Source organism: Lepisosteus platostomus, chromosome 6, assembly GCF_059453375.1.
Source record: "Lepisosteus platostomus isolate fLepPlt1 chromosome 6, fLepPlt1.hap1, whole genome shotgun sequence".
In the NCBI taxonomy this organism is placed as follows: domain Eukaryota; kingdom Metazoa; phylum Chordata; class Actinopteri; order Semionotiformes; family Lepisosteidae; genus Lepisosteus; species Lepisosteus platostomus.
Genome location: NC_142616.1, coordinates 44,643,933 through 44,658,786, shown reverse-complemented (window position 1 = coordinate 44,658,786; position 14,854 = coordinate 44,643,933). Strand labels below are relative to the sequence as shown.

Sequence of the window (14,854 nt, the reverse complement as noted above, 5' to 3'; positions counted from 1 at the left end):
TACTCATAATTAGAAAGCTGTGATGAAAAGCACAAAAATAGTTTAGTTTTCAGAGCCCTTTCCTGCTCTTTTAAAATTGAAACAAATACCGTATACTAAATGTGCAGTAACTCATTATACTGTACATTTTTACAATACAGTAGGGTCTGGCATAATCTACTATAATGTATAGTATGTATGGTTTAAAGACATAAGTAGCCCTTCCTTATTTGATTACTAAAGTACTAATGCGTTGGGTTCTTGTTATTTAATATAACATTGATCAACTAGAACAAACAACAGTAATCGCAAACTTATATTAATCATTTAATATATACAACAGGCTGCCCTTTTATGTGGCCAGCCTGCACTCTCTGTGTCTGTGATCAACATGTCCCGCTGTAATGAAACGGCCAATAAAACTGTCAGTGAGCCTGTCCCCACTCCAACGCCACAGAACCAGGAGTGTTCGTTACAATACGCTAAGGTGAGGATGCTGGACAGTGTGTACTCAGGCAGGAGATAGGGAGAGGCTCACTCACTAGCTAGATTCGTCTCACAATCCTAAAATGTTGTGCTGCTAATTTGATAGTTGAGGTTAGCAACCTTTTGCTCGGTTTCATCCTGCTTTGCCCTTCTTCTTACAATACCCCCCCATCAACCAGACTGATCACGTATGCTTATAATTCAAGAATGTTAAATTCACACATGTCAAGACCCTACTGTTAACTACAAAAACTGTATAATACCCATCTAGACTTCTGATTTATGTTTCTTGGAGCTGTGGGCATAGTGCTGTGCAAGTCACTGACCCAGTTCAGGAATTCTGTGTAGAACAGACTTTAAAGGTGGCCTGTCTTGTTTCTAATGCTGTTCAGCTCCTTGCTTCAGCTTGGCTGTTTCCGCTGAATCCCAGCACAATTGTTGGGATTCGCCTGGGTCTCTCTACCCTCGGTACCCCGAGGTACAGCAGGAGGAAACAGATGGCAATTTCCAGACGGCTGACAAACAGGCCCTGCTGGCCAGCCTTCCCTCCACGTTCGTGCGTCCTCTCCCTCTGGTTGACGGAAGGGCTGAGGAGTATATGTATGTGCGTCCACGTGTAACCGAAACATCTCTCTGCTTCTGTTCCCCTCTTTCACCCCTCCAGCCCGCAAGCAGGAGATCATCAAGATCACCGAACAGCTGATTGAAGCCATCAACAACGGCGATTTTGAAGCTTACACGTGAGTACCCCACAACTGCTGCTGCGTGCCTTATTTAGTCAGGAAGAAGACCCAACAACCACACGTCAATGTTCCCTCTAAGATGTGTGCGTGTGCGTGTGCGTGCGCACACAGGTTATGAAATCAGTGCACATAGGAAATTGAACTGCGCACAAAAAAACTAAATTCCAAAAAAAGTATGATAATAAAACAAACATGGACGTCAATTGAAAAATGCTAAATTGACCACATGAGACTGGCTGCGAGAGGCCCAACTTGGCTGTGTGCATTATTATTGCTACTCGATAATTGATATCTATGCTCTCGTAGTCTCGTAACTCACTACTCAGTCTCTGTGACTGATCTCAGAGACTGGACTAGAATATAGTATTCTATGAGAATACTATATTAACAAAACTTAAGTTCAGGTTTACAATTTTACATACAGTACACACAATTTAGTGCGCACAAGTTTTTGTAACTGGGGAAATAATTTGCATAACTTGAAATTTTTGCGCGCACAGGCCATAAAAAATCAGAGGGAACCTTGCCACATGTGTGTCTTAGATTTTGTGGTGCTGATCGGGGAGCTGTCAGTGCCCGCAAGCCCTTGGACGTGTCCGGTTCTAGCTGTGGCGATGTCCGGTGTATGAAGTGCTTGGCAAGATGCGTGGCACAGCGAGATGTGAGGGACCAGTTAACACATTGCAGAGGCTTTAGACCAGATCCAACAGTGCTGCTCTGTCCTGGACCAGGGCCCGTCTCCCTCAGTCACCCCTGACACCCCTCCCAGCTGTACAGAGAGTGTCTAGCAGTTTGGGGGATTCAACCTTTGTTGAGTGAGAGTCTTGTCCTCTCCATTTTCCTGTCACTGGAGGTATCTGGAGAAGCTCCCTTGTGTGCCATTTGGCACCATCTGGGACTTTAAACTCCAGGCTTGGTTTTTAAAGATTTTAACATTTTAAAGAGGTTTTTCTTTACCTTCAATTCAATTCAATTCAATTCAACTTTATTGTCATTAAACTTACACAGGTGCATAGTATAATGAAAAGTGTTTCTCATTAGTCACTCAGACGCAGTATATAAATAGGACAGAAGATAAGACAATAGACAGTAACACAATAGCAATAACAGTAACATGTAATAACATAACATAAATAACATGTAATCAAGTAATCAAAACTGTGCAAAATTCCGCAAACAGAGAAAATATAACAGGAACATTGCAAAAATAGTATGGTTAAAAATAGTATGGTTAATTAATAAATATTAAATATTATTATGACTGGTACAGTTTTACTGGGCTATCGAGGGGAAAGTACAAATTTGGCTTACATGTGTGTGTAGTGGTGTAGGAGTACAGTCATTGTGGGTACAGGAAGACGTTAGGAGAGATCATAATATGGTCACCCATAATAGCTTGGGTGTGCTTTTGTGTACAGATGTGCATGTCTAGCTGCCATATTGCAATGAGTGTTCTTCAAGCAGAGATCATGGGTACTATATGTCAGACAACACCAAGCATCGCAAAAGGCACACAGACTCTCTGTCGTGTGCTAATATTCAAACCGGTGGTGCATCTTAGAGTGAATTAGAGAGTCTGAGCATTAGCTGGGAGGAGGGGTTATGCTTTCTTTAACATGCATGTAACGTGACTGCAGAGAATATCGGGCTTTTCCTCCAACAGGAGAATCTGTGACCCTGGGCTGACCTCCTTTGAACCCGAGGCACTGGGGAACCTGGTGGAGGGCATGGATTTCCACAAATTCTACTTTGAGAACTGTGAGTGGCACCTGATCCGAACCCATTTGGGTCAAATGTTTTTTTTATATTTGGGAAAAAGAGGAACATAGCACCGGTGTTATCATACAGTGGGCTTAACTGCCTCTCTGTTCCTGATCAGAAAGGGGTTAGGGGCCCTCTGCATGTCCCCTGATGGTACCCAAGGCCTGGTCACCCCAAGGCAGACGAATCAGTCTCTGTTTTTTGCATTCGTGTCATTGATTGCACGTATTGATTAATTTCCACAAGTACGTTTATTGTTGCTGTTCTTCACTTGGCTTTTCTGGCAGTTTAAAGTGGGGAGGGGCTGCAAAGACAAAGTGCTTGAAAAGGATTTAGGAATCTAGGGGTATCTCCACCTTTTGCTATTGATCCCTTGCGTGGCAGAGTGGTGTATTCACTTGGACTGATTAACATCCCAGGAGTCCACTTCAAAGTTGTGTGTCTGCCTTGTGAGCTGTGTGCTTCCTGAGTTTAATAAGATAAGATGTTGTGAGAGAGTGTTATCATCCTACTAGGCTTGTTATAGTTTGACCGCAGTTATGCTTTCTTCTGGGAGCTGTGCAGCTACCTCATCACAAGATCCAAGCAGCTGCACATATACTGCCAGACCCTAGATTTGAAGTGGCATGTGGGGTACCCTGAGTACCAGAGCCACACAGCCTCAAGAGAGTATCAAATCCCCTAAGTTAAGAGGCCTGTCTCCTCCTGCGGGATTCTTCACTGCTCCTGAGAGCCTAGGGATGTGAGATCACTGAGACATAAGCATGTGTGTGTGTGCCTTGGTATTGCCAGTCTCGGCATTGACCTGCACTGTCCCTCTGCAGTATTGAGTAAGAACAGCAAACCTGTCCACACCACCATCCTGAACCCCCATGTCCACCTGATTGGGGAGGACGCCGCCTGCATCGCCTACATCCGCCTGACGCAGTACATCGACAGCCAGGGCCGGCCACGCAGCTCCCAGTCTGAGGAGACCCGCGTCTGGCACCGCCGCGACGCCAAGTGGCTCAATGTGCATTTCCACTGCTCAGGCGCGCCTGCCGCTCCGCTACAGTGAACCCCAAGGGCACAGGTGAGGCGCCAGGCGTAAGGGTTCTTTTACTGGCTTAGCTTGAGGCACTTGCCTTAGCAGAGGTTGAGCTCTGGTCACGGGTGCGGGCCTGGATCATGTGACTAGCCAACTTTGACTGAGATTCACCAAGCGGAGGCGCACAAGCAGAGAGGTGTCAGCTGTAAGTGACACAGTGCCCGTTGTGGCCTCCTGGACGAGTTCAGGCAATTGGGGCTGTGGGTGAGAGACACACTTCTCTAGTATGGGGCGGTACTTCCTGTGGTGTGTTAAAAGACGATTGGCTCAGAGGTGAGTGGGAGGAGTCTGCGCACACTTCCTCACTATCCCCTTGTGCGGTTCTGGGGTTTGGAGTTGCGATCTAGTTGGCAGTTTCACATTGGCTAGGCATAACAAAAATAGTATATTTAAACAAAGATAAGTGTATCAACAACAGAGTCCAGTGAGAAAAAATTTGGAGGTTACTCAGTAAGAATTTAGGAACCTTCACAAATGAATAGAGCCCATCCAGCCCATCCAGCCCACCCATAAGTCAGCAGTTAATTGATCCCAGGATCTCACCCAGCTCCTTTTGATGGCTGGGTAATGACATTTAATCAAGCATGTGAATATATGATTGTTATCTGACTATCATTATTTAATCTGATCATCTTTGCAGACAGTATTTTTCAGGAAGTTAAATCTCCTGAAAAAACACACCCAGGACTGTTACTTAGAATTAGTGAATTAGAATTAATTCAGAACAATCATAATGATACTTTATTGATCCCATGAGGGAAATTGCAGTGCAACAGCATCTTAACACAGACTACTCAGCAACAGTGTAACAAATGATACAATAATAATAATACAATACATACAATACAATCAGTACAGTGAGAAGTGCACTAAGAAGAGTTAATTCAGCCCAGAGCACACAAAGAACAAACCAGAACAGATCAGTACACAGAAATGTCGTATTCCACAATATGTTTATAAATATAAATGTATTGCACAGGTCCCTGGTATATATTGCACAAAAAACGGTTGTAAATGGGAAAAGAAAAATAACAGATGTAGAAGTTTACTGTTCAGTCCAGAAACAGGTCACTGTCAATGTTCCCCCTGCCCAGATGCAAGGTGGATGCGTTGTACAGTCTTATGGCAGAGGGCAAGAATGACCTGTAGCACTCCCTGTCGCACCGTGGATGAATCAGTCTATTGCTGAACGTGCTCTTCATTCTCACAAGCATGTCATAGAGGGGATGGGAGATGTTGTCCATGATGGCCTCTAGTTTGGACACCATTCTCCTCTCAGCCACTACCTCCAGGGGGTCCAGACCAGACCCAATGACAGAGCTTGCTCTCCTGATCAGCCTGTTAGAATCCACTGCTCTAATCCCAGAGCCCCAGCATACCACTGCGTAGAAAATGGTGCTCGCTACCACCGACTGATAGAACAAATGTAGCATCTTACTACACACATTGAAGGACCTGAGCCTCCTCAAGAAATAGTCAGCTCTGACCCTTCTTGAAAAATGGCCTCGATATTCTCAGACCATTCCAGTCTATCGCCGATGTGCACTCCCAGGTACTTGTACGAGTCCACCATCTCCACGCCACTCCCATGGATGTAGACAGAATAGAATAGAATGGACTTTAAAGTTTTCGCTGCTGCTTTTTCTTATAAGCCTCTCTTATTTTTCATATTATAGTCGTATGTTTTAACACCCATATTTACACACTGAGCACTTATTGGCTTTTTGAAAACCATGTGTCCTTAGGTTATACTGGTTATGCCAGTCAGCACCTGCACTCTGTCAATTCCAGTGGCTCACCATCTCTCTCTCTCCCCCCTCCTGTCAGCTCGCCTGGATTCTCAAGCTGATTGGAGCGTTTCTTCTCCGTGGTCAGATCAGCGCCGGGAGCCCGGCCAGACGAGACCTCTCGAAGTTTAAAACAAAACAAAAACAAAATTCAGTACAAGCCAACAAACACCACCAACCCAGTTCAACCCTAGCCAGCCACTGGGAGCCCGTGCGACAGTGGCTCTGCTCTCGGGACGGTGCATGCTTCTCACGCCCACTGGGGGCCGCTGTCTTCTTGTTGTGTTTCATGGATCCATCTTTTTTGCCCGTTTATGCTGTCCAGAAGGTGTTTAAAAATTATATATATATTACAAAAAGGAAAAAAAAAAGATGTACCGGGAGAAAAAAAAAACCTTTCTATGAGGAAAGAGAAACAGAAGTGAAATGATTGAAGTTTTAGAAACAGGAATGCCAAGTGGACACACCCGGAGTTCTAGAGCCGGGTGCTACAGACAGTTTTTCTTTCAAAACCTAAAACCTATACGTGTTTGATTTTTGATGTTAACGTCAACAAGAGGGAAATCTAGACAAGTTACTATATCAGAATTAAAAAGCACCAAAGTGAAGACTTGAGGCATTGAAAGGAGGCTGTTTTAGTGTTGGTTTTATTTTAGGGGTTGGGGTTTTGGGTAGAGGGGCTGCGGGTCAGATGTTAAGTATTCTGTTGTGTTCTTGTGGAACTCTTTGATTTTTATCTCTGAATGATGCTTGTATTTGAGACGTATTTTTTGTTTTTGCGCCGATTAAGTTTAAAAGGGGATTTTTTTGAATATGTATATATGAATATATATACGGAGAGAGTGGAAGTAAATTTCACTTTTGAGTATTGGGGAAAGGGGGCTTGTATGTATCCCCTATCCCAGCTCCCGCCCCCCTTGGGCTGCTTGCTGTGCAAAATTGAGAAACCTCTACTTAAAAAAAAGGCACAGACTTTTCAGGCCTTTTTTTGTGTCCCGCCGGCTCGACCGCTGACATCCCAGCTCGGGCCTGCCTGCCTCTCCAGCTCGGCATGCAGTTGCCACAAAAACCTGAAGTAACAGAAAAGGCAGACTTGCGTTTTCTGGTATTCAAAACTGAGAACCGTCCTCCCGCTGACAGCAGGGCAGCACTGAAGGCTTCTAGAATGTACGCAACGTCTGGAGGGCACCAGACCATTGCTGAGGGTCTTCAAGTCTCTTCTCCTCCTCCTCCTCCTCTGTCTCCTCACTTCTGTCATCCTCACGCTCGATATCTCGGTCCGGCCTAGTCAACCAGTCCTATTTTCCCAGCCTTTTCCTTTTCCTCCACCCATTTGTACAAACCAACCCCAAATGTGTCCCGATGTGCTTTGAATGGCTTTGAGGCTCTGTGCTCTTATGTCCGTCTGTTTGAGCTCTACACCTCACCTTCTGCAACTTCTGGGTGAGGTAATGTGATGTCCTCCCAGCAGCTTGGAAAGCACAACTGCGCTAGGGCAGTTCATCCCTGTCCATCCAGCTCTTCAGAGGCTCAAACACAGTTCCTCCATATTTAGTTGTCTTTCCTTTCTCTCCGAATGACACATTTTTAGGCCCGCCGGTGCACGGCTTGCACATCACACTTTCTTTCAATTATGTTTCTTTTGCTTTCATTTTTGTTACATGACGTTTCGGCAGCAGTCCCAGGATACATTGAATGAAGAAGCAGTCAGGCAGTCGGGCCTGTGTTAGGCCTCTCCACCAGGAAACTCTAGCAAGGAAGCTGTCACCAAGCAGCTTTTTTCTAAAATAGAAATTAGACCACGGTCTTCCCCTGAGTTTATAGAAGAGACATGGGTGGTGGTTGTAGGCGAAGCTGCAGAAACAGTTTTTTAAAAATAAAACTAGAAGGTGACGGCTGTCCTGGGCAATTGAAGGGTCTAATTCTTTTATCACTGTTTATCTTGTTCTTAATGTTATTGTTTTTATTAGCATTCTAGTTGTTGTTGCCGTCATTATTTTAATTTGAATAGTAGATACAATAGTAGAATCAGCTGAATGTGAGGTTTGAGCTCAGGCCCAGGGGATATGGCTTAAAATTTAGTGTGTGGCCTCAGAGAGGTTGCAGGTCGTGACCTCTTATCTTGTCCCACACATGCACACGATTGCCCCAGAGCTGCGGACTGCCCCTCAGCAGAGCCCTGTGCTTGTGTACCTGCTATTTAACACCATGACGGACTCAAACCAGCTGCTACTCTCAGCAATGTGGCGACAGTTGTCATGACGATGTCACCACAGCGGAAGAAGTGGAGAGAGGGGAGAGAACTGAGGGCATGGCTGCACATTTTAAAAAGACAAAAAAGAGGTCCCTTTAAATATATCCCTGTTCATGGCAAAATCTGCCAAAATAGCCTTTGTTTTCACTGTGCTCGGCAGAAATCTGTGCGAGGTGTAAATGCTGGGGCCACACTCTGTTTTCAGGAGGGGCCCAGGGCCCGTTGTGCTGCGCCACGTTCTGTAACAAGCTCCGCGGCGCGTATCCAAGACGGGTGGGGAGAGCTGAGAGGCCAAGAAAGAGGGGCAGAGAAAATCGAGCATCTCTGCGCTGACATACAGTACCGTGTGGGATTCAAACAGGATCCCATGGCGCTTAAACCTTTAAAGAAGAACAAACCGAGCCCAGCCTTTCTTGCACATCTCATGTTAACACACTGATGGGCTACGTACACATATCAACACCATGACACTGTGTCATCTACACCGCAATGCTATTGTAATAGACAATGTGATGTTCTGTTTTTAAGTAGTTTGACTTGCGCTGTGGGAACAGACTACCTTGCCTGGCCAAGCTAAATCATGAAATCACAGCCAAGGGTCTTTTGTGGAAGATTACAAACCGCAGGTTTACTCAAAAAAAAAAGGGGAAAGAAATTGAGACACTAAATGCGAGAGAAGGACAGTACACCCGAGATGGAACTTTTACAGCTGCCTGGAAACGGAGAGCCTTGGCTACTTAAAAAAAAAATCTTAAAAAGTCACAGTTAAAAAAAAATATATATGCAGTTTTACAAAAAAATATGCATGTCTACTTTCTGGTAAATATTTTTCACCGTCTGTGTTTACTTGATAAAAGTTTAAAACCTATCTATGTTAGTTGCATCTTTGCAGTAAATTAAAACTGCTCAGTCTCAGATATAAGTGATGTATCACATTAAAATGAAAAAAGAAAAATGTAACAAAAGCCTTAGCTTGGTATGTTCCCATTCTTATTAGTAAGTAAACTTATTGCATTGTAACCGTATACTATGGGGCTACATAAAAATATACTCTGAATTTTAAATTGGATGCTGGATTTTGCATGATCATGTTATTAATAAACCATGAATTTAAAACTATCAAGTGTTTGTTTGAATGTTAGTAGGTCTTCATCATAGCTTTGTTATTCTTGAAACTTGATCTGAAAGTATTTAATAAAAATAACATTTAAACAGTGTCAGCTGGTCGCCTCTCTTTGACATTCGTCTGCTTTGAGATAAACGCACTGTTTAGAACAAATACTGTGGTCTCCGTGGTCAGCCTGTCCACATTGCGTCTTCATTAGGACATGAACATGGCTATGGGAATCTTATTCCACACTCCCACCACTCTTTGTGTAAGGTGGTGCGTCCAGTTCTCTATTTTTAAATGCACTGTGCTTTATTGCCCACTGGTTTGTGTTTCAGTGTTTTTGCTGAAGAAGTCCACTATGATTGCCTTTCAGATTGGGTCTGTGAGAATCTTGATGTTCTCCTGTGTTGCTAGTTTAGGACATTTCTTTGAGCCAGGAAATGTACCTGGTTACTCTTTTCTGTCCTAGTTTCAGAACAGCAATATCTTTTTTGTGTTTGTCAAAAATTTTATACACTATTCAAAATAAAATCTTAATGTGCTTTTTTAAAGTTAACATCCATTTATTTAAATTGTATATGCTTTTTAACTATACATATTATGCTGCTCCCCTCCCCCCCATTTAAAAACTGAAAATGATGTCTGTATAAAATTCAAATTCAATTGCCAGAGATTGCTTCTTGCACTCAGTGCTTCCTATTATAGATTTGTTGCTTCTGCCTCCGCAGGTAATTCCCTCTCTCTAGTGCTTTAAAAGTGTTATACCGCTTGCCAGAACGTAGGGGGGAGGACAGTTTATGGCCGGGATGGTTGGGATGGATTGGGCTTTGTGGATCTCACCGATTGATGGCAGATCACATTCTATAATTCTCTGTGCTGTTGCCATAACCCTTTGTAGTGCATCTCTGTCATGCATGGTAGTATTACTGTACCACACAGTGAGGACACTTTCTATGGTGCTGCGGTAAAAGTTAATGAGGAACTGCTTCCCCAAACCGCATTTCTTTAAGCACTGCAGAAAGTGCAAGCGCTGTTGTGCCTTTTTCAGACTGGCTACAGTGTTTTGCGAGTCCAAGCCAAGTCAGTGGAGATTTGCAGGTCAAGGAACCTGAAGCAGCTGACAGTTTCAACTGCTGTGCCATTGATGCTGGTTGGGGTGTGACTCCCTCTGGGTCTCCTGAAGTGCACAATGAGGTCTTCTGTCTTGTTGACGTTCAGGGCCAGATTGTTGTCAAGGCACCATCGTGTAAGATGGTCAACCTCATTCCTATATGTGGACTCGTTGTTGTTGAAGAATTTTAGCATTTACCTTTTTTAAATGTATACGATAGTAACTATTTGTCTTTGCTAACATGCCTTTTCTACCTAGCAACAGTATGAAAGGATAATTACAAGCACATTATTTGGCCTTTTGATGCTAATGCTACAACCACAGAATATCTAGCTCAATTTCACACCTTTTATTTACATACTTCTTTTTCTGTATGTACAGTGGGAGATTGCTTCTTAAGAATAAAGTGGTCAATTACAAAGAACTCCTAATATGGAAATTTAGAATGAGCAAAGTGACCCTGAATTTGCTTTATAAAACCCAATACCTTTGTCATCATCATGGTGAGGCTGCTCTCAGATCTGTATGATTGTATCCTCCCCATGCCCATCAATAAAGGACTCTGCTGAACCACACCTAACCTGAGTGAAGAGTTTTCTTCGACAATTTCTTGGCGTTGTGAGCAGGATTTTCCCAGCAAGTGGGCGACAACAGACCACAGTGCACACCATAAAAGGAAAGGGATCCTTTTGAACCTCCCTTAGTGGTTGCTGTTCTCCTTTGATCATAGAAGGGATTTTTCCCAATTCAACAGGGTACGTGACTCGAGTTTTATCGTGTGGCCTGACAGACTCTGAATATTGTAAGTGGGTTCGAATCCCGGCGAGAAATTTGAGTAGTTGGGTTTGAGTCCCACTTCAGGTCCTGGCGGAGGAAAAGAGATTGAATTTACGTTCATGAGCTGCGAAGCTAGGATAATAGGCGTAAGGGAAAATCTTTATCAACCCAAAGAGGCGCCAGAGTTAACAATAGATTTTTGCATATGCAAAATAGAACATAAGTGTAAGTATATAGAAAGAAGAGAAGGAAACAGTAGAATTATTTATCAAACCACATCTATTGCTTATAAGGACCTCATAAATGCTTGTGTTGGAGAAGAATGTATTTGGACTACTAAACCTCTCCTGTTTGAACAATATACTGTAGGCAGTTTCTAAGTAAACATGGGAAGTATCGAAAAAGGCTTGTGTTGAGAATAATGAACAACAAGCTGCAGCTAAAGTCATGGCCATGCGTACAAAAAAGAAAGTCTCCATCGAAATTAGAAAATGGTCCAGAGCCAGAGCCAGAGCCATTTTTCGAATGGATATTATAATATTATATATTATAATCATATTATATTATATTATAACCATATTATAATCCACGTCGTCCACCTCTACAGGCTTCTCCCACTGCACCTCCTCCAACCTGTTTTGCTGGTGACCACGGAGTTGTAATCGATTCTCCAGCTGCAAACACACGCTTCCAAAAGGGGGCAACATCAACCCCAATAAATTGCAACAACTTCCAACTGCAAACACAGACCCAGTACCTGGTACAATGGGAGAACACCCAGGGGGTTCAGGGGGTAATGACTCTGCTCAGTTAATGCCAATGCGCACTTTCCCAGGATCTCCAGTACAGTATATGTATGCTGACCTTGGTCTAGCAAATTGTTTGCATCGGTCAAGTCCTTTCTCAAACTGCCTGATGATACTAAGGAATTTAGGACACATTTGATCCTTGTTATAAACTCAATTACAGTGACATAACCTTGTTGCTAGCTCATATTGTTCCTAAAGTTTTAAAGCGTCTTCTAAAAAGATTGGCCAAGACACGGCCCAAATGATGGAGGTGGCTTTGATGAGGCTGTGTGAAAATAACGAAATTAACGAAAATAATTTCCTTAATGACTGACTTGATCATATTTGGTGCAGTTAAACAGTTAGGGATCTTTGGAGACATGACTGTCAAGCCGCATAGCTCTAGCTGAGATTTTAAAGTGCCAGGCTTCTCTTATCTAGGATGCTCTCCGTGGAAGATATAGCAAGATATGGGCTGGCTGTTTAGACAGTGCAGACTGACTTTGAGCCACATTGCCAACTTCCCTTCATTAACATGACTGCCTTTGTTATGAGTCATGTGAAGAGACAGCCCTTGTTGAAATTGTCCTGTATCTATAATAGGAAAACTATTGAGAGCATTGATAGCTCTCACTAAATAACTATGTCCTTACCAATTCGCTCTTCAAAGCAGTGTCGTATTAATCAAGTTAAGTTGGCTTGTGTTTTGCGTTTGTGACAGAATTATGATGGCTCTTTGCTCTCGGGATACATGTTCTGACAGTGAAGTTGTTAAAGCTGCTAAAATGCCTCCCTCGTGCTCTGGTAAGCAAGCTGAATTGTTTGCTCTCACCCGTGCATGTTGTCTCGCAAAGGGAAAATCTGTTACTGTCTACAGACTCGTGGCATGCTTATGGCGTCGTGCACGATTTTGGAACTCTGTGGAAGGAACAAAGGTTTCTTACTTCAACTGACACCCTTGTCAAGCATACAAGTCTAATTTCACATCTGCTGACTGCTATCCTCTAACCAGCCTCTATTGCAGTCGTGAAGTGCGAGGCGCGCATAGGAAGATCAGAAAGAGTTCTGTTGGAGCGCACTCAGACTCCCTCCTTAAGTGAAGTGGCTGCTCTGCAGGCAGCTACTGATGAGAGGGAACAGGAGTCTTGGGTGGGCTCTGGTTGCTGTTGTAGTGGTTTGATGGGTTTACTGAGACAATTATTAATTGTAGCAGTAATCACGAGGTTGTTCGTTGGGGCTTTTAGAAAATCAATCGTCAGAACAACTAACAACGCACACACACGGGTTCAATACACGGGATACATTTATTAATATAAACTGTGCATCAAACATATACTAGTCTGCCTGGATACGAGCGGCAGACCTTACTGTGAGGGTTATCAATATACAGTACAAGGTATATAATCTCGAAGAGATGCAAACACAAAGAGATACACAACAGAGAATATATGTCAATATATATATCGTTCGGTTACCAAATCGCTAATCAGTGTTATTACCCACTGTTACTCTAAACTCGGAAGTAAATACATTACTCATGAATTAAATTGATAACAACTTGTGTTGAGGTACAATTGAATTCTCGAGACGCAATGTAGAACATGGGGTTTACTTATCCACTGTGTTTGGATTTGGAATTTTCCGGCACGAACACCAAACCAGCTGACAGGCTCTGTTGCAGCCTCTGTTCCAGCGGTTGTCCAATGGGCATTGTGTCGGCGTCCTCTGGCTACTGGCCAAACAGTCAAGGTGCAGCTCGGAGTAGGACGGGCGGAGGAATCTAACTGCGGCGCGCAGGGCAGTCGTTGCTCCGAGGGGATCTACCAGCAGTCCGGCTGGCTAGTAGAAAGTCTCTATGCACAGAGTGTGACCGCGAGTCCTCACAAGTCACTCTTTTGCCTGGGAAGAAACTGGTTCGTTCCCGGTCCAGCGCTGCTTCTGAATAAGCTATTCAGGTTGTCGACGAGGGTCCAACTGTAGGCTGCCGTTGATCAAGCGGAGCATTCACGTTGGTAGAATTCTGAGTACGTACGGAATCCTCGGCCTCGCGCTTAGAACAAAGTCCAAGTCCTTTTGCAGACAACAGCAGTTGTCACGTGATTGTTTCTGAGGATGCGCGAAAATGGCCAAGGAGAGCTCAGAACTGAGCTTGCGCTCCCTTTTTGATCAAGACCCAGATGTGTGCTGATTGGTTGAGAGTGGGCATTGGAGACCCACGTGGTATTACCACGTCCTGCCAGTCCCTGATTGGTTGGTCAAGGTGAGATATAAGTCACTTACTCTTGACACTTAGGAATGCCGTCCAGATGTCCATTCGGCACTCCCTAGACTGATAGGCGCCAATGGATGACCATTGATCATGATAGCCAGGCTTAGCTAATTGCATCCCCGTCTGGGAGCTTGTTTCTTATCAAAAGAAAACATCTTAAATCAGCTTGCATGAATTCTTTCTCTGTGGCTGCACCACAGAGATGGAGGGTGAGATGGGGCCTCTTTTAATTGCATACCAACGCTTAATTCTGTCTTATTAACAAGCATTGCCGCTACACTGTTATAATACTGCGAAGGGACTGTGGGTCTCCCACGATGGCCGGATGGTGGCACCCCACTCTTTACTCCCATGGCTTGCCTGCAGGGCACACGACATGGGCCATACGGGCAAAGGGCAGATGTGTCAGACGGTGCAAACTCAATGGTTTGCCCCTGGATTCACTAGTGTAGCAGAACAGCTGAGCAAACAATGTGTAATCTGCAAGCAGCACAACCCTGGAAAGGGTCCAAAAGTTGCCACCTCTGCACACCCTCCACCATGGGGACCTTTTGTACATACATACCTTTTGAACTAATTTCACTGGACAAAGCATGAAAGAAATGTGTAAGGCCTTACAAATAAAGCAGTGCCTACACTGCCCATTTCACCCTCAGTCTGTAGGAGCAGTAGAGAGACAAAATGGAAGTCAGAAAAACAAA

At 43.9% G+C, this 14,854-nt stretch overlaps 1 protein-coding gene across 16 annotated transcripts in view; it reads left to right on the top strand.

Annotated features, from left to right (window-relative positions):
* The window catches only part of LOC148661785 (calcium/calmodulin-dependent protein kinase type II subunit gamma), a 112,899-nt gene extending 103,585 nt beyond the window's left edge, over positions 1-9,314 (top strand). For all 16 annotated transcript variants that reach the window (XM_088636054.1, XM_088636068.1, XM_088636056.1 and 13 more), the window contains 4 exons: positions 1,130-1,205; positions 2,872-2,966; positions 3,794-4,041; positions 5,884-9,314. In XM_088636054.1, the coding sequence (XP_088492180.1) occupies positions 1,130-1,205; positions 2,872-2,966; positions 3,794-4,026 (404 nt within the window). In that variant the 3' untranslated portion in view covers positions 4,027-4,041; positions 5,884-9,314. The remainder of the gene's footprint in view (positions 1-1,129; positions 1,206-2,871; positions 2,967-3,793; positions 4,042-5,883) is intronic.
* The last annotated feature ends 5,540 nt before the right edge of the window (positions 9,315-14,854 follow it).